Source organism: Cibotium barometz, chromosome 39 (genome assembly GCF_041138505.1).
Source record: "Cibotium barometz isolate CiBa-2024 chromosome 39, ASM4113850v1, whole genome shotgun sequence".
Classification (NCBI taxonomy): Eukaryota; Viridiplantae; Streptophyta; class Polypodiopsida; order Cyatheales; family Cibotiaceae; genus Cibotium; species Cibotium barometz.
This window is the reverse complement of record NC_141084.1, coordinates 33,521,933-33,542,695: the sequence shown is the minus strand read 5'-3', so window position 1 is coordinate 33,542,695 and position 20,763 is coordinate 33,521,933. Positions and strand designations below refer to the sequence as shown.

General features: G+C 42.2%; 1 protein-coding gene across 1 annotated transcript; it reads right to left on the bottom strand.

Moving 5' to 3' along the window:
• Positions 1-8,780: 8,780 nt before the first annotated feature.
• LOC147616007 (LRR receptor-like serine/threonine-protein kinase RPK2) lies at positions 8,781-14,557 on the bottom strand. The gene has a single exon (XM_086778631.1). The coding sequence runs from the start codon at positions 12,760-12,762 to the stop codon at positions 9,169-9,171; it is 3,594 nt and encodes a 1,197-aa protein (XP_086634757.1). The 5' UTR covers positions 12,763-14,557; the 3' UTR covers positions 8,781-9,168.
• Between the last annotated feature and the right edge of the window lie 6,206 nt (positions 14,558-20,763).

Below are 20,763 nucleotides of genomic sequence, written 5' to 3'. Positions count from 1 at the left end.
GATTGTGTCTTACAAGCCCATATGGTTAACAAGAGGAGGCACACTCTTAAGTGAACCCATGCTCATCACAAGCTTTAGAAGCCACCTGTTTATTACATAACCTAATTTTGGAATGAGTCTATAATGATAAATTTAATAAATCAAGAAGCAAATAGAAAGAAGGTAACATGTAAATAACACGACGTGTATACTTGTGATCGAGCTGATGCTCAATGTCATTGTTGAATCTTATGCTTTCTTGATGAGTCTTGAAAGCCTTTCTAAAGTAATTTCTTCGATTGTTCATGATGTACTCTATGTACACATTGCCATTAAGAAGCATCACTCTATCTACATTATGTATGTCATATAATAATCTCACCCCCAATTGAGAGATTTGAAACCAATAAACAAACACATGTAGCCAATCTCTTTTCTTCCTTTTTGTTATATGCACATTATGTGTGCATATACTAGGAGGCTAACCCACATTAGGCTTGTGAGCATGGGAGCATGGGAACAAGCTCTAGTGGAGCATGGGTTAGGACTAACCTTAAGGGTTAAGGTTAGGGTCAGGCATCCAAGGATAACACATGGGAAATGGAGAGTCAAGAGTCACTTGAGGGCCCTCCTATATAATAGGGGCATGGGGCGGCATACTCAAGGGGGGGGTTGGAGGCCAAGGCTATGTTATCTTGAGGCTTAGGCTATGGTCTCTTGATGTTAGCTTGATGCTAGGTTATGTTATGCTCTCTTGTGTAGAGGATCATAACTACTCACCTACCATTTCACACTATAGCTACATGCTATTGGATTGGAGTTATACCTCTTGATGGTATGGGACATCAAGGAGGTAAAAGTATGATGTATTTCATTATAATTCATGTGTGCATCCCCTTGGGCTCGGGGGTGGTGGATGAGCCTGATTTATGCATGTTTATGCATAACAATTATCTAGAGAGATCTTAGGGTTTTAACACTTTTGTCATTAGGTAAGTACTCTAAGGTGTGTATAAGATATTAGGCCTTATCTTTATCTTTAATGCAATTAGCACCAATCATGTTGAATTTCTCCTATGTGGCTATGTTTGGCTCATGCCGCACAACAAAGAGAGAAAAGCATGCCAACAATAACACTCACTTGCGAGGATGTGCGAGCCTCACATACTTCATGCTTTTTCTCTATATAACACCTCTACCTCTCTTATGACCTTTTGTCTAGCCTCATCACATCCATGCCCTTTTTCTTTTATCCACTTTTTTTCCATTTCATCCTTTGATAGAAAACATAGCGGATAAGACTTAGAACAAAAGAAAATGGACAATAAAGGTAATTGCATCAACTATCTTGCTCAACTCTACTTCAACCCATTTCTTATCTCCTTCATTAAACCTAGCAATAAGCGTAGTAAGGTACGATTCCCCAAGTTTCCTAATCTAAAAAAGCTTATCTCCAAATGTATTGGAAACATACCTAAACTCATTGATCATGTCACACATGACATCATTTCAAGTGATGATCAAAACACATATAGTTTAATTTGATAAGATAACGAGAAGTTCAAGCTAAAGTGATAAATTTCTTGTTCAATCGAGTGAGAGAAAATAGTTCTCTGACATCATTGTTCTTGAATGGAACAAAATTACAAAGCACGCTATAGTACATTGGCAAATGATTTGGGAATTTTGCAGCATGAATAAATACAATTCTAAATGAATGAAATAATAGATTCAATCATCCACTTAAAAATTAAGAATATAATAACCTCTTTTGATGTAATGCATGAATGCTTTGTGTTGATTATTTCCATCAAGTATGTGGATTATTTTTCCCCTAAGGTATGGACCCCACTCTACATCATTATCCAAGATCTACTCAAACCTATCATTCATAGTCTTCCATGCATGACTCTAGGACTCCCTCCTCTTGTACATAAGAGTGTCTCCTCCCCCTGCAAATCAAGGATGGAAACACTGAAGGCAACCTTACTTTGCAAGTAACCACCAATGTTCATATAAAAGATTTAGAGAGAGATTTTTATATAGATGGACTTAATTTTTTTATTTCTTCAATTGGAATGAGCTTACATAGAGGTGTTTTTGGTAGAGGTGACAAAAACTGCACCCTAATTCTCTCAAGGAATCCTTGAGGTGTACTAGTTTTTAGGAGCTTACCAAATATCTCTATTTTCCTCTTACTATACTTTTTGGTTCATTGTGTTGTGTACTTTCTTGATAAGCACTTGATTCCCCCTCATTGTCCCCTTGATGAGAACTTTTTGTTGCTATCTCTTCTTTTTCCCTCCATTCATTACGCTCATCCCCCCTACATGAGCTTCTTCACCCCCTTCTTGTCCTCCTTGTTCTCCTTCATAACCCTCCTCACATTCGCTACCTTCTTTTTCTCCATAAGATCCTTTCCCTTTTTCCCTTTCAATAAGAATATGCTCTTCATTGTTAATGTTTGCTTGTTCAAGCGCAAATAAACCTCGACAAATTGTAAAAGAACCTTCTACACCAACACACTAACTTACCTGCACAAATCTTTTTACATTATGGTTAGATCTAGAGGAAGAAATCTCCATGTTATCACATGAACATGTAGGTTCAGAACAACAAGAGCGTGTAACATATCTATTGCCCTTTGACAAGTTAGGTAAACTCATTCTAACAATTAAACAAGAAAAATACAAACACTTAACATGTTATTAAATTTTTTTGAAATGTTTACGTAAAATTTTCCGTTTTGCTTCATCTGAATCTTTGGTAAATGATAAAAAAGTATCTATGCACGTACCTCAAAATAAATATGACTTAATGATTAAAAAATATATATGCACTTACCTCAAAATAAATATGACTTAATGATTAAAAAATATATATGCACTTACCTCAAAATAAATATGACTTAATGGGACTACTCATTAAGGGGTGTGATTATTCTATGAGCTTTCTATCACGAGTTTTTTTGGCAATGTACATAATCTGTGAGCTTTTGCCAACATCTCTATAACCCACGTGTCAATTCCAAGATCTATTGCAGCAAAAAGTCCAACCAATAGCTTCTAATCTAGAGATTTCTCACATGTTACATGTCAAGATCATGATAATGATGTTAAGGTTATATCAACCTGCAAAGACATTGATCATTGAATCCCCTGGCTTGGTGAAGGTGCGTAGTAACCACTTGGCATAGAAAATAACAATATTCATATCTCTCACATGCTACATATCAAGATCATGATAATGATGTTAAGGACCTATGTATGTTCTTGGATCTCTCAGAACCTCCCCAGACATAAGATCTGCCTTGAATCATGTGTTGTGTCATTCCATGATGACTCTCTCTCAAAACACTACTTTGAGCTAGAAATAATTGTTTGTCTCTCTTCTCCAGTTTCTCGATTCATATCTGGGATTGGGTATCCATCTTGCCACCCAAGACAGAGCCAAGAGTAAACTTCTCACCTGGAACGCATACCCATTAACAAAATTCCACAACATAGTTAATAGGCAAGAAAGTAATAATGGGAGTTTCCATGTTACCTGCTCCCCATCCTCACGCACATATCCTTGTTCCACCATCAACATATATGCCCAATGCAAATAAAATCCTAGATTCTTGGAAGAGGACCTTGATCTTGGCTGACTATATCTGTGTATATGCTAGAGGTGGCCGACTGTCTTGCATAGGTCGTGGACCTTCTTGATGCTAGCCCACTGCTGTGGCCAACTATACACTTCAATAGGTTGTGGAGTTTTTGGTCCTGTCGGCTGCCTATGAACCGACTGTTGCTTGGAGCCCATATAAAATGGCCCCACATCCCCTTGTCATATTGTGTCTTGTAGTATTGTATTCGGGATCTTCTTGTGTATACATAGAAGAGTTATACGCCTCTCTCTCCATTGCTGTCTATTTTTTACACTTGCTCTTGTGTTTCCAGATTTAGTCATCATCTCCACTACATATTTTGGCATGGTATCAGAGCCCTAGGCTCTTGATAGTTCTTGGGATTTGTGTGAGCAAGAGGAGGGACTGTTGCGTTGCTGATTGGTGGATTGTTTTGGACTGTTCGGGAAGAGGAGAAGTAAGAGGAAGGTGGGCTGATTTGCTGGACAGCCACTTGTTTGTTCCTACCCACCCACCCTTTTCAATTCCATCCCCGCAATGGCAGATCTGCTTGAGATGGCTGAGAGGCATGTGAAGATCCCTACACTCCCCACATTCTCGGTGGACCGTCAGTTTGGACAAGAACAACTACGGCATATGGAAGGTTATGATGGAATCTGTTCTGGAGTCTTATGACCTTGCTGATTTCATCGTGGTTGGGGTTCTACGACCGGAAGTAGAGGAAGGGGAGTTACCGGCGATCCGTAAGGACCGGGAGGCACAGGCACAGTTGTGAGATTGTGTCAACGCCAGGGTCCATTCATTTATCTTCCTCAACTACACACCGCAGGTAATCAATCATATCAAGCATATGACGCTGGCCAGAAATGTATGGCAGCATTTGGCTTCTCTTTACAACAGGGTATTGCCCATGAAGAGGATTTCCTTGGAAGTACAGATGCGGGTTATGAGCCCTGCAAAGTCATCGATGATGATGTGGGAGCATATTAAAAAGCTCCAGGCTCTTCAGCAGGAAGTTCTCCAAGTTGGGAAGGAGATATCATCAGAGGACATAGCCATAACGTTGCTGTCGCATTTGCCCTCTTATTAGTACTCAGCATTTTACTCATCTTTGATTACTAGTGGCAGGCTCAGCATCATCACGTGGGAGGAGCTTGTGCCCATGGTCTTGGACCAAGAGGAACGATTCACGAACCCTCCTGGCGGAGGTTCGTAGGCCTTAACTGGCCAACGGTCGAAAGGCCGTAACACGGACAAAAGGAAGGCTTCGTCGGAGAAGTCTTCTGAGAAGAAGTCCGACGTTGACCACAAGAAACTAAAGGCAGAGAGGGCCTGTAATGATTGTGGTGAGAAAGGCCACTATTGGAGGCAGTGTCCCAGCGGAAGACCGAGAAGGGTGAAGATTCCTCACCACAGCAATCATGAAGACTCCGGCTTTTGTGCACTTGGAGGTGATGGACACCGATGTTTCATTTTCTTCGGGCAGGGAGGAGGTTGGAGGACTCTCCGCAATGGATACTCGGGAGTGGATTCTAGACAGTGGTGCTTCCTGGCGGCACATGACTCCTTCCCGTTCAGCTTTACAGGATCTCTGCAGGTATTCTGGTCACATTCTTATTGGGGATACATCCACTATCCCACTTCATAGTGAGGGCAGGTTGGAGATAGTTCCCGATGGCAGAGGGGGGAAGCATTCCTCCCAGGTGTTGTATGTTCCGTCACTTGGTTTTCATCTGTTGTCAGTGCATCAGGTTTGCAAGACTGGCGTACGGGTGGAGTTTGATGAGCATTTTGTTGCTCTCTGGGGACAAGGCCACAGGCCAGGTAGTTTGGGAAGGCGGAGTGGAGAATGGAGTTTACAAGCTTTCAGTACTCTCTCTCCCAGGTCTTCAGGTTGGTGATGAGTGGCAGTCTGGTAATGGCCACTTAAGTGTGGATACGCTGCAGGTGTAGGCTTTCCGGGATCAGATGGTGGATAGCTTGCCAATTGATGGCAACAGTTGGCAGGAACTTTCCAGTACTAATGTTGGTAGTCCTTGTGTTCGTCAATCAGAGGAAACTTTACAAGTGACCTATGCTCTGATGTCTCGTAGCATTCGGGACAAAGAAACTCTTGTAGATGAGGATGTTCTTTCCTCTTCGAAAGCCAGGCAGGTGACAGTTGATTACTTGCAAAAGGAGGTGGTTGTTGCACAATCTCCAGGCTTTGTGGTTTCGAATTCAGAGGGGGTGGTTGACAGGTTTCAAAAGGCCTTGCATGGTCTTCAGTGGGTTTCCAAGACTTGGCTTTCCACCGTAAACAGGTGTTGATCCTTGTGAGTAGTGTGATGCCTCTTTGACTCGGAAGTAGAATGGTTCATTGATTTGGTTGGTGGGCACTAGATTGGACGTGAGCTTTCCTGATGAGGCAATTGAGCTCATGGTTGTTTGCAGATGACTCTTTGGGAGGTAGGATTGCGTATCTTGTGGTTTCTGTAGCATGCGAAAGATCATGGACTCTTTTACATAGGAGGGGGATTGATAGATGGAGTGTGACTCCACGGTTGGAGTGACTCAGATTGGGGAGGAGATCTAGACACGAGGAGATCTACTTTTCAAGCCCAGGAGCAGTTTTATGGAGCAGTAAGAGATAGTCATCTTTTGCCTTGTCGTGTCGAAAGAGGTAGAGTACCGGGCTCTTTGTGAGGCGGTGAGGTTGCAGACGTTGCATGGCAGGATTGGGCTTCCACTGGAGGAACCCATGGTCATCCAGAGGCACTTTTTTCGTGAACAGATCGTTTTTGCTGATATCTTGCTAGAGTTCTGTTCGACGAAGGATAGTACAGTGGACCTCTTCACGAAGTCGATATCTCAGGATTTGCTCAGGGGACACCCCAGCTCCTTGTGGTTGGATTCACAGCCAGGAGCTGAGAGGGGGTGTTAGAAGACATCTTTTGTCTTTATGTAGACACCAAGGCCTTTGTTGTGGGTGTGCCTGCCCTTGTAGGTGTTGTTCTCATTTTTCCTCACTCCCCGTATTTTTTCCCCATTTTTCCCATTTATTCTATGGCTTGGGTGGCAGTCCTGTGTGGTGGAAGGAGGACCTTGATCTTGGTCGACTGCATGTGTGTATATGCTGGAGGTGGCCGACTGTCTTGCACAGGTCGTGGACCTTCTTGATGCTAGCCGACACCCCTGCTGCACTGGCCGACTATACACTTCAGCAGGTCGTGGAGTTTTTGGTCCTGTTGGGGCTGCCTATGAGGCCGACTGTTGTTTGGGGGCCATATAAAATAGCCCCACAGCCCCTTGCCATATTGTGTCTTGTAGTATTGTTTTCGGGATCTTCTTGTGTATACATAGTAGAGTTATACGCCTCTCTCTCCATTGTGTCTTGTAGTATTGTATTCGGGATCTTCTTGTGTATACATAGGAGAGTTATACGCCTCTCTCTCCATTGTTGTCTATTTTCTACACTTGCTCTTGTGTTTCCAGATTTAGTCATCATCTCTCCTGCGTATTCTGACAGCCTCTACTCCCCAAGGTCGCCTCTTGCGTTCACCTCTACCCTTCAGATCCAATAAGAGAATGCACATGATAAGGTAGTAGTTATCCCAATAATGTTATATTATTTTATATTGCTATATATTATATTATTTTAATATATAACATAAATCTTAATAATATAACCTTGATTATATAATTAATAATATTCATAATATTATTATTATACACTATGTTCTTTTATATAATCTATAACATAAATTATATTAATAATGATATTATTATAATAGAGAAAATTTATTTCTTTATTTAAAAAATAAACATATAAATTATCTGCTTTATTCACTAATTTCCCTTTTAAGAGGAAGCAAAATGGAAGTACGAGGAGAGTAGTGAGAAAGTTAAAAATAAAACTAAAGACGGAAAGGAGGATGAGGTAACAAAGTTGTGATAGATGGTATTTCATATGAAAAATAAAATGTGTGTCTAAATGGCTTCTCGGGATATTCTCATAAGAAAATGATTCCTATGGAGAATGTGTTAGATATTCCCATCTCTCATATATGATTCCCATGGAGAACGTGTAAGATATTCCAATCATTCTTAAAGTTGGCAGAGCAACCATCTTTAAGGTAGCCAATTCTCATGATTACTATGTAGAATGTGTAAGAATCACTCCCAATAGCTCTTTCATATGAAAAAGAATTTTTTTTAAAATCCTTAGTCATTTACACATAATGATATTTATGTCTTTTCGTATTTAGAACTCCCTCCACTCTCTGTGTTTCTCTCTCACACTAAACTTCATTCACTTCAAAGTCGCTCAGGTGGAGTTACAATGGAGATCACAGCAACTATAGAGTGGTTGCAGGAGATGCATCAACAATCTTGTCAAGCCGCTCAATTCAACTAGTTCAAGATAGAGTGATTGTAAGCCATCAATATTTGGTGAAATTTCATCAATATCAATTTGATTTAGAAAGCTTCAATGCTCTAATATGTGATGGTGGTACAGATTTAGAAAGCTAGATGCACGTAGGCATTGGAGGGCACTCGTATATATGATGCTTAGAAAAATATGCAGCATATGGAGTGATATCATTGACTCATATATATGATATATATGATATCGTTCACACTGCTATGGTCACATCGGCTTACACACAAGGTCCATCTAACGCAAACTGTTTATGAGAGAGTGGGATCATGGCGTTTTCTTCTCTTCAACCCCCCCAAGAACTCTCTTGGCAAGATAATGCCCCAAATTGGTTGAGATCTCTCTCTATATTTTGGGATGAAGTTTATTTCTCATACTTGATAGAAATCTCCTTCTTGCAAAAAAACAAAACATCCCTTAGTTTTGGCAGCTTTTGTTTGGTTTTTTGGTTATAATCCAAAATGACTCATGTATAAGCCTCATATTTACAATGTGCCCGATGGCCACCCAATGAATTTTCGAGGGCTTAAAAGCCAAAATGAGCTAACTTTCTAGGCTGCGTATAAGCTATCATTTTTGCACTTTGTTTATAGAGGGACCATTTCAACAACAGACCATTTTAAAAAAATAGTACCAATGAAACAACTTTTCACAAAAGGACAGAAAAAGAAGATTTTCTCTATGGTTCTCTAGAGCAAATTCAAATTTTGAAAAATCACTCTCAAAATGGAAGGAAGAAAACCTCCAAAATTTTTGAAGTTTTAGATATATTCTGGTAAAAGCTTTTTTTTTTGAAAAAAAAAATTTGCTTATACGAAAGGGTTCATGCAAGGCCTGTTGGGCTCTCAACCACAGACCACATTGGGCACATAAGCATATGATGGGCTAGTTTGAAAGTGAGGATTGCTTGTGGAGACTTGCAGTGTCTGCTTCAACTGGAGCTTTGAAGTGAGTGGCAGTGTGTTCCAGAACATAGCTAATGTCCATACCAAGCGTATGAGAAGACCCTAGATCTGAACAAAGATCTATTAAGCTTTTAAAATACAGCTCAGGTCCATGCCTGAGAATCGGTAGTGATTTAGTGGCCAAGTTAGTCTGCTGGAAACAAGTTTTACAAAATGGGGTTAACACAGTTTGGTCAGAAGGAGGACGTTAAACGGCATGATTTGAGACAATCCACCACCTGCTTCATGGTGGGCCTCTCCGCCAATGACTCCTCAGTACAAATGATGGCTAATTTCAGTGTATCAATCAGCTCAGAATGTGGGCCCTGCTCCCATAAGCCCGGGGCAAAGACTGCTTCATTCTGGCCTCTCTTGTGAAGATGGCTCGCCCATACCACAATGTTGAACCCATCACCATGATCTGAAAACGATGGGTCCAGAGCCTTCTTCCCAGAGAGCAACTCAAGAAGAACCACCCCATAGCTGTAGACATCTGCTTTGTCAGAAACCCGGCCTGTCGATGCATACTCCGGTGCAACATAGCCAAACGTGCCTGCCACATCGGTTGTTGCATGCGTCTCAGAGGTGCCCAACAGCCGTGCCAGGCCAAAATCTGAGAGATATGCATTCAAAGAAGTATCCAAAAGAATGTTGCTTGGCTTGATATCCCTATGAAGCACCCTGGGATGACACCCATTGTGTAGATAATCCAGTGCCTCCGCCACATTCAGAGCAATCTTGTGCCGGACCTTCCATGGAATGCTCCCTTTCTCTCTGTTGTGTATTAGACTCTCTAGGTTTCCTCCTGAAAGATACTTGTAAATGAGAAACATTTCCGAATCATTAGCATAGTAGCCTAAAAGTGTAACCAGATGTGAATGTCTTATCTGCCCAAGTGTTCTAATCTCTGCAACAAACTGCTGCATGCCCTGAAACCTTCCAAGGTACAGCTTCTTGACTGCAAGTAGATAGCCCGGTGCAGGCTCTGCTTTATAAGTAGCCCCGAACCCACCATTACCTATTAAATTGTCCACACTGAAGTTGCCTGTCGCTCTGACCACATTCTCATAAGTCAAACGAAAGCTGGTGTTTTCAAACACGACCACTTCCTTCTTCCCGGCCGGGTGCCCCAACCACTGCCGCTTGATGCAGTAACACAATAGCAGAAGCAAGGCAATTAAAACAATGACAGACAGGACTACTATGACTACAATTATCCACCAACTTAGTTGGCTCTTGCTTCTTGCAATTGTGTTGCTTGGAGACATTGCAAATGGGCGCGGTATGAATATTTCCTCGGATGATGGCGCCGGGGCTGATGCCATACATGGCTGAAGGTAGGGATTGCCTGCAAAACTGGCCTCATCACAGGAATTCTCCATGGTTTTGGTCCTTGGGACCACCCCAGACAAGTTGTTGTAGGCTACATCAAGGCCTGTGAGGGACTTGATGTTTGCAAGACGCTGTGGGATCCTCCCAGACAAGGAGTTATTGTTTAGCCAGAGATACTTCAGATTGCGGAGATTTGCCAGCTCCTGAGGGATCTCACCTGTAAGCTTGTTCCGAGACAAATCAAGCCCAACAAGTGAGGTTAGATTGCCCAACGCTGCCGGTATTGTTCCCACCAGGCTGTTATTGCTCAATATTAGAAATTCCAGCTCTTGGAGCTGGCCAAGCTCCTGCGGAATCGAGCCACCCAAAATGTTTGTGCCCAGGTCCAGATAAGCCAAGAGGTTCAAACCCTGTATCTCTGGTAGAATGCTTCCACTTAGCTGATTCGATGAAGCTTCAAAATGCCTTAAGGACTTGCAACCTAGCATGGACTCCATGGGTAATGCACCCTCGAGAAGATTATGACTGAATGCAACAGCAAACTCCTGAAAATTCTGACATGCACCGAAAATATAATCAGGGATAGTACCATGGAACTGGTTTTTTGAAAGAAAAAGCCCATATGATGGCTTCCTGTTGGCTAAGCCCACTCCTAATAGTGGAGCCGGAATTAATCCTGTGAGATTATTTTGGCTAAGATCATGTATTACCAACAAAGCCTGTGGTGCAAGCCCAACTGACAAGCTGCCCACCACGCTGCCATGGTATAAACTTGTGAAGTAGGAATAGATGGTATTTACAGAAGAACTCTGATCATCAGGGGACAAGTACAATGCACTGGCAGAAGAGTAAACCCCGAGCAGCTCGGCAGTTGGGCAAATGTTACTAGCTGCAGGGATAAGGGTACCCGACAAAAAATTACCACTGGCATTGAAGACCACCATACAAGGGACTGGAAGTTCCTGTGGGATGCTCCCTTCCAATGAATTGAAGCTTACATCTAGGTATATCAGTTTCTTGCATGTGCTTAGCCCTGCAGGGATACTGCCCGAGAGAGAATTTTCTCCTAAATTCAAGACTTCCAGATGCGAGCATGCTCCCCACTGGGATGGAAAATTTGCAAGGAAGCCCGCTCTGGGTGCCCACAAGATTTTGAGGTAAGGAAGGCTTGTGATCGAAGCTGGAAGGTCGCCTGTGAAATAATTGTACTCGCCCTTATCCTTGCTGGTATAGCCATCCACTGGGTCAACCATGGTGCGATTGATGCAAGCCTCCACGTCCAGCAAGTTTGTGAGGACAAGCAAGGATAGCTTGGTGCAGTTTCCCAGCTGAGGTGGAATATCCCCAGCCAAACTGTTCCTTGAAACATCAAGAATCTCAAGCATCCAAAGCCTGCCGAGTTCTGCAGGAATTGGCGCCGACAGGAAGTTGGAAGACACCATGAGAGACCTGAGATTAGTGCAGTTTCCCAGTGCAGATGGGATAGTGCCAAACAAGAAATTGCCCTCTAAGTGAAGGTGCTCCAAGTTGCCACAGCTGCCTGCAACCTCTTCTGGGATGGTTCCGTCTAGCTGATTGTAAGACAATCTGAGAGACTGCAATGCAGAGAAATCTCCAATAAAAGTAGGGATCTTTCCTGACAGCATGTTCCCAGCCAAGTCGAAAACCTGAAGAGACCTGCAGCTTGAAAGCTCAGGAGGAATCTCACCCTCAAAAGAGTTGAATGCCAAGTTTAAAACCATCAAACCAGAGAGACGACTGATCTCCACAGGAATGTGCCCAGAGAAGGAATTGCCCCTCGCATCAAGCACTTGCAAGGATTTAAGCTTGCCAATTTCTTTGGGAAATTCACCTGAGAACCCATTGAAACCAAGTGCCAAGACCTGTAGAGATGACAAGTTCCCAACGGCAGAAGAGAGAGAACCTGTAAGCCTGCAGGGCACCCGATCATGCCTATTGTAGTCAGAAGCTGATTCCAACACTGTCCCATTGCGAAGACATACCACCATTGCAGCCATCTGCGTTGAGAAAACGCCCTGGGGAGAGCATTGCATATCAGGACTCTGCCATAGAAGGGAAGGGCAAGACTGAAATGAACCGCAGAATCCATCTGAGCAAGTTGCGGGTGTGTCTGCCGCAGCACAGAAGGCCTCTCCTGTAATATTCAGCGACAAGACTCTCAATGTTTGGGTGTCACAGATCACTCCTGTCCAGGAACATGGATCGGCCTCATCGTTATTCCAATCAGAAAGTAGATTGAGTGGATCTGATCTAATGGCAGCCTTTATCTGAAGCAATGAGAGCCCATCAGGTGACAAGGAGTTTGCTGAGAAGGGCAGCAGCAATAGCAGTAAAAACCAGATAGAAAGGCCAACAAAGGCTTGCAAGGTCTTGCCAAGCACAAGGTGTTGATCTGTTCTTAATTGCCCAAGTGAGTTCACAGCCTCATGCATCATTCCAGGCTGTGGAATGGGAGCCAGATGATACGACAAACATTACCAAAGCTAGCCCCACGCTGTGCAGTAGACGGAAACACAGATGAAAGGAGGCAACAAACCTGCTGAGAGGATCATGACACAGGGGTCTGTGGAGCCTTCTAGAACATGTTTGCCTCTTAGCTGAAAGTGCAGAGGCCTGGAAAGGCGACTTCATTTAGCTCCAGAGACAGTGCCAGCTCTTCAGACTAAGGTTCTGATGCAGTATCATGAGTCCACTTCTTACTCACAATGGAAGCAGCTTTGTAGAGGGCTGCAAGATGTGGATGCTTGTAAGTTGTCTGGGCTTAACAGCCCACATATACATTTAGTAAAAGAAGCTTAAAAAGTTAAGAAATGAGGGGGAAACAGGGCTTGACTGACAAGGGCAAGATAAGAAGGTGGGCTGTAGCTTGTAGGTAAGGGCAGGATCCAGTCGTCAAAAAACAAAATGGGTAGTAAAGGAAGAGGCAAAAAGCAGAGTGGGCAGAAGGAAGCTAAGTGGGCAGTCGGGCAAGAGGTAAACAGCTCTTGAGGGCAAAGAGGCAAAACGCTAAGGGCACGCGGGCAAGATAAGATGGGCTGTAGGGTAAGGGCAGGATCCAGTCAAAAAACAAAATGGGTAGTAAACGAAGAGGCAAAATGCAAAGTGGGCAGAAGAGGGTGGGTAGTAGGGCAACAGGCAAAAAGCTAGGTGGGCTAGAGGGCAAGAGCCAAAACGCTAAGTGAGCTGGGCAAAGGCGAAGGACATTAAACAGTTGGATTAACAGAAATAACGAAGGAAAAGCCAGGCTAGGGTCAAAAGGCAAAGTGGGCAATGTAGGGTCTGCAAAGATCACACAGGTGGGTTAGTAGAAACATTGAAGGAACTGCTAGAGTAAGGAGATCCAAGAAAAGCCTCAGAGAAAAAGCTAAACAGGAAGATGAGGAACTTCTGGGTAAAAGACACAGAAAGAGGGGGGGAGAGAGAGAGAGAGTAAAGTACTATTTTTTACTTGGGTTAGTGGGCACTTTGTGTACAGTAGACACAGTAAAAGAAGAAAAGACGATGTACCAAATATCTGCTGATGTTCTGCCTGCTTAGAAAAATGGGAGGGATGGAAAATGTCACTGGTGTGTGTGTGGTAAGCCTGAGTTTTGAAGCATACGCTGGTCATTATAGCTCATGTCACATGGGGTTCTTTGTGTGTGTGCGCGCGCGCGCGCGTGTGAGAGAGAGAGAGTGGGCGAGGGAGTGTTTTTGGGAGGTGGGCAACTGGCAAGCACGAATAAGCTTGACAATAAGCAGACCTTGGAAGTTACAAGAAGAATTAAGAAGATGGAAGAAGAAGAGAAGAGTAGCATCAGAATATGAGGTTGATGAATAATGGGGGGCGCGCCTCTCTCTCCTCCCTCTATGATTCCATCTCTGCGCAAGCACACACAGACCTGATAGTCTCCTCTCCTCTGAGTCCTGACTCCTCTGTCTCTCCTCCCTCTATGATTCGATCTCTGCTCAAGCACACACAGAGACCTGATACGCATGTGTAGCGAGGCACGAGCCATCGAGCAAAATCTCGAAGAAATCTTGGAGGTGCATTGATCATGGTGTCAGGGGCTTGGACAGGAATCAGGCCTTCACATGGTGCATGCATGACTCATGACTCTCTCATGCGCATTACACTACGTAGTACTACTGCTAAGGGCTCGAGCCTTTGAAGATGAAGGCATTGGACCCGCATACATGCCTTCTGAGTTCTCTGTCTGTCTATAGTAGCTGCCATAATAATAATAGTGTCGCGTGTGGTGGACAATGCAGCTATCACGCAACACAGTATTACTTACTAGCCCAAGCAAATAAATTGATGTTTCACCGTGATACATACCACTAGGCTTGTTTTTTTTATGGGTGTTTTGAAGTTTTTTTTATTTGTTTTGGACGTAAACGAACTTGCAAAAATATTTCTTAGACGTCATAAATTGCATCTATAAACTATGAAATACTTGCATGTCTCATCCCTTAAGGTCCTGTCAATTTGATGGGTAACATTCTTTCATATTTTAGATGTAAAAAAAACTTATAAAAATGTCTCACTCTTCATAAATTACACGTAAATGGTGAAATACTTGAAAGTCTCACTCTCGTCAATTTGCAAGTCTCATCCCTTTCCTGTCAATTTGACGAGCAAGGGTGCCGTCAAAAGGCAACCCTGCATACGAGAAAACAAGTTTCTAGAGTGGTTGTGAGGAGTGACTTTTCTTTGCAACAAGGTTTGTTTCTTCAATATCAACCCTTATTGGTTGAACTCATTCCTGTGCACTATAAGGCATGAATGATTTACTGATTCTAAGTGCCGTATAAAATATATGTCCAACGTAGCTTTGAGCACATTCAAGGTGGCTCAAGCTGCTGAGGAGTGTTGCACAGCCTTCCGTTGCATTGAACTCATTCATGTGCACTATAAGGCATGAATGATTTACTGATTCTAAGTGCCGTATAAAATATATGTCCAACGTAGCTTTGAGCACATTCAAGGTGGCTCAAGCTGCTGAGGAGTGTTGCACAGCCTTCCGTTGCATTGAAAAGAAAGGATCTTCTTTCAAGAAGGCCCAAGAAGGCTAACTCCCCTGGCCCTATTGGTTGTGACTTGTGTAATTGAATCTCTATTGGTTGTTGCTTGTGTAGTCATTGGAGCAACACTCACTATGAATAATCAAGCAATTCATTGCCAATTTTGTGTGAGCTCTCTAGTGGTTGGTACTTTTGTAGTGGTTAGAGCAACACTCTCTAGTGGTTAGAGCAACACTGTCTAGTGGTTGTTACTTCAGTGTCAATAATCAAGCAATACACTACCAATTTTATGTGAGCTCTTCATCTAATAGAGAAAATGCTCTATATGATCCTTTGGCCACAACTTGATCTACCTAAAAAGGCCATTTTTGGATTCCATGAGACTTACCTTGGTCCCCCTACCATGTGATATAGAGGAGATGTTATTGAATTACAAGTCATACGATGCCCTTTAAGTACAACAAATACAATACCATCTTAATGCACATCTCATAATATCAACTCACAAAATCCCCTTGACCATTCTTGGCCATCCATGAAAATAAGCAAGTACTTACAAGAGCTCCAATGTGTTGAGAAACTAAACCAAATCACCTGACTTCAAATGAGTTGTTTGATGTGTTAGAAATCAATAGTCCACACTTGTCATTGTCACTGTGTAGGTGACACATTGCTCTATTTTGTAAGGCCCCCTATATAAGCAGTAGTCATTGTGTTAAGCACCCAGGTACCCACCACACTTCCAAGTTTAAACATTGGACCATATGTTGTCAAAGGCTAGGAGACAGCTTATGTAGACTTGGCACCATGCCAAGTAGGATGCAAGTCACTTGATTGCACCCTTGGATAGAAGGAGATCTTCTTAGGACACATAGTCCTCGGGGTGTAGGGTCAAAACAAGCACCTAGAGGATCTTGAATAAGTTTGGAATCTGATCCTAGACTGTAGGTTTGTTATTTAGTATAACAAGTAGGTGACCCGCGCGTCTTGTATGCATATGTGCATACATTTGTATGTGTATATGGAAGTGTGCGACTGTGTGCATGTGTGTATGCATCTATGCATGTGTGTGTACAAGTGTGTGTGAGTGAGAGTGTGTGTTTGGAGACAAGGACCCTTCAATATTAAATTGCATAAAAAATGATAGGGTGGTGATAAAAACACGATATTGGGTCTAGTTTGCCTCCACACAAGAGTGAGTCCACACTTTCTCTTGGTGTGTTTTAATCATATTACCTTGAAATAGCTTGTGGGGCTCAAAATAGCTTCAAATATGTATATTTCAAGCAAAAATAGCTTGCTTTATTGAACTTGTAAGTCTAACTACTCAAAATAGGTGTGAACTTTTAACCATATGAATATATACAACCTTTGTAATAAAATTAAATGTCCATAAGGAATCTAAATAATGAGGAACATGGGAATATTAAATTCCATGAATTTATTCCTTCTAATAGTGTGCATGTATATGTGTGTTTGTATATGCCTGTGTGTATGTTTGTGTATGTGTGTTTGTATATGCCTATGTGTATTTGTTTGTACGTATGTGTGTGTATGTGTGCATGTGTACATGTGTCTATGTGTGTGACTCTTGAAAAGATGCAGGGGAGAAGAGAGCTTGAGCTCTTGCAAGCACACACACACTCACAAAACCCTAAAAGAGAACACACAAGGTGAGAGGCTGAAAATCTCCTTCTTCTTCACACAACACTCAACACACCATATACAAAGATAAGAGTACACACAATAAAAAAAGGTACTCAACCAAATACATACTAGGGTTCTCTATAGTGTGAACCCAACTAAATGAGCTGGCGCTATAACTATGCCAGTCTCTAGAATGGCTGTCACACAGCCTGTCATCCCACTGGCTGCATATCACCCATGATCTCATCAACCATGCCAGTGGTGTAAGTGTGGAGCCAATCCCCCAGGCGGGTCATCAATGTCCACCGCCTCACTAGATGAGCTCGATATCTCAACACTCCCCCTCGAGCTCAACTCCATCTCATGTACACCAAGCGAAGCCCTGAATCTACGGAGCTTCTGTGTACCCAATGCTTTGGTGAAGATAGCCACCTGATCCTGTGTGCTGACATAAACAAGGTCCTCCTGCCAAAACCTTCTCTCTGACAAAATGGTAGTGGACCTCTATATGCTTCGTGCGAGCATGAAAAACTGGGTTCCTGGCTAACTGTATACTGCTAATGTTGTCATAGAAAATGATAACTTGTCTATCCACTGATAGACCCAAATTTGCAAGTAGCTTTCTCAACCAAGCTACCTCACATGCTGCCATAGCAGCACCTTTGTACTCGGCCTCTATACTGGATAGAGCAACCGTAGGCTGCTTCTTGCTGCTCCAAGTCACAGCAGCACTCCCCAAAGAAAACATGAAGCCACTAGTAGATCTTCTATCTGAGATACTACCACCAGCCCAATCAGTCATCTGTGTACCCATGTACACATATCTCTGTCCCAGTTTCATAAAATAGTCCACAATGCAAAGTAGACCTCACATACCTCAGTATTCGTCTCAATGCATCCAAATGCGGCTTTCGACGAGGAACCTGCATAAACTGACTCACCAATCCAACAGCATAGCTCAAATCTAGTGTGGTGATCATCATGTAGATCAAACTTCCTACAATGCGCCTATACATAGTAGAATCCTCCAAAATCTCTCCTGAATTTGCACTCAACTTGCCATTCTGATCCAATGGCACTGAGATAGGCTTACAGCCTGCTTTCATACCATACTTGGACAACATGTCCAAGCCATACTGTCTCTGCAACAGTAATCCAATACCATGTGGTGACCTAATCACTTCAATGCCCAAGAAATATCTGAGCTCCCCCAGATCCTTCATCTCAAACTTCTGTCTAAGCAAGATTTTTACATCAAAGATCTCTGCATCATGGTCCCCCATAATGATGAGGTCATCTACATAAATGACAACAAGCATAACCCCTCTATCACTGTCTCACATACAGCGAGAAATCTGCATTGGCTACATGAAAGCCAATAGTGACAAGATATTCAGAAATCTTGTCAGACCATGCTCTTGGTGCTTGTTTTAAGTCATACAAGGCTTTCTTCAACCTGCAAACATGCTCGGGGTGACTCACATCCTCATAACCAGGTGGTTGCAACATATACACCTCTTCCTGTAAATCCCCATGCAAGAATGCATTCTTTACATCCATATGATGTAAAGACCATTGCTTTGATGCAGCCACTGCTATCACAACTCTCACTGTTGCTATCTTGGCAACTGGGCTGAAAGTTTCCTCATAATCAATGCCATATGTCTGCGCATATCCTTTGGCTACCAATCTAGCCTTGTACCTGCTTATGCTTCCATCACTGTTATGTTTTACTTTGTACACCCACTTGCATCCAATGGCTTTCTTGCCTTCAGGCAATTGCACTAAATCCCAAGTCTCATTTCCATATAGTGCATCCATCTCCTCATCCATAGCTTTCTCCCAACACACATTTCCAACAGCCTAATCAATGCATGTGGGCTCTATAACATGTACAACTTTTGCCATGTATGCATAGTGATATGCCACATAGCCATCATAGGTAAACCTCTGCACACAAGATTCTTCACTCTCCCAAATCTTCGCAGCTTTGCATTTATGGCTTCCATAGCCTTCTTTACACCAGGTGTTCTCATAGCTGGTATCCCAAGATCCTCATCAAGGCTCATCTCTGAGCCACTAGACTCTCCATCAACATGAGAATGCCCTGTAGAAATGTCAAGCATACTAAGGGACTCAAACACTTTCTCTTTGCCTTTATGTGATGTACTAATCACATTTGCAGGACTGGTATTATGACGCAGCCTACCACTCCATGGTCTATCAACTGAACCACTAGATGAGGACTCTCCTGGTCCACTCAAAGATTGTGAATGCTGACTTGCATTCTGTGCAACCACATTTCCACTCACATCAGCCCCAACAGCTTCTTTTTCAGCAGCATAAGAGCTGCTCATCTCATCAAAAACAACATCCCTGCTTACCCTCAACTCACGTGTAGCAAGGTTATAACACCTGTGTCCCTTTTGCTCAAGGGAATACCCAATAAACACACATTTTTCAGCTTTTGGATCCAGCTTAGTTCTCAGCTCATCTGGCACATGCACATATGCAATGCATCCAAAGACTTTCAGATGAGACAAATCAAGTTTTCTGCCAATAAACCTCTCCTCTGGAGTTACATCATGTATGGCTGCAGTTGGAGTCCTATTCACACAATTCCTTTTGTCTATATAGACTTCATTCTCTGCACATTCACATGTCCAATTTGTTTATGCCAAATGTCTGTGTCTGCAACAATTCCTGAACCATTTGCAAACATCGCAGCACTCACTTCAGGCATGTTTACATTTAATGTAAACATTGTGCCCACTCTGTTGCCTTTTGCAACCAACCTGCACTTGTCTTTAAAGTCTTCAACATAACAACCATCAGGATTAAACTGAACCTGGAAACCCTGCTCAATCATGTGGCCAACTGAAACCAGATTCTTTATTATGTTCGGAACATGAAGTACATCTGCAAGATACTTCACTTTGCCATCCTACATAGACAATGGCACATCTCCAACATGGGCAATTAGATGAGCAGTGCCATCCTGTATAGACAATGGCATATCTCCAACATGGGCAATTGGATGAGCAGTGTCATCCCCTGTTTCCACAAAACCTGGTCTTTCAAGGTTTTTCATCTCCTTGAACCACTCCCCATGACTTGTCATGTGGTTCGAAGCACCTGAATCAACGTACCATACATCATCTTTATGTGCTAAGTACTTCAACATTTTTAGACATGGCATTAACAACATGCTGCATAACAAACAACCTTTCATTATCCTCATTGTTTCTACTCGAGGATGCATAGTTGTTTTGGTGCAATTTCCCATTTCGCATGTCAGCCTGCTTCTTATAACAATCTGCCTGCACATGTCTAGGCTTACCACAATAAATATATTATATTATAATATAATATATTTACTATCTTTAATTTGCTTATTTATACTTATATATATATAGCATTATATTATAATATATTAGTATAGATTTAATTAATTTATTTATTTAATATCATTACTTATTATATGTTTACATTATATATTTGTATTCTATATATACTTTATACTTATTTAGTATATATCTTTATATTTTTATATTATTAAATTTTCTTATCTCAACATATCCCTACACTCCTCTCTCTCTCTCTCTCTCTCTCTCTCTCTCTCTCTCTCTCTCTCTCTCCCCTACCACAATGTTACAGGTATATATTTTATCATATTTTTTATGAATTAATAATTATACAAAAATATGTTTAATTTAATTTGTGCAGGATTCAGCTTAATGGAAGGTGCAAGTGGGCACAAGATTAATATATAGGTGTAAGTGTGC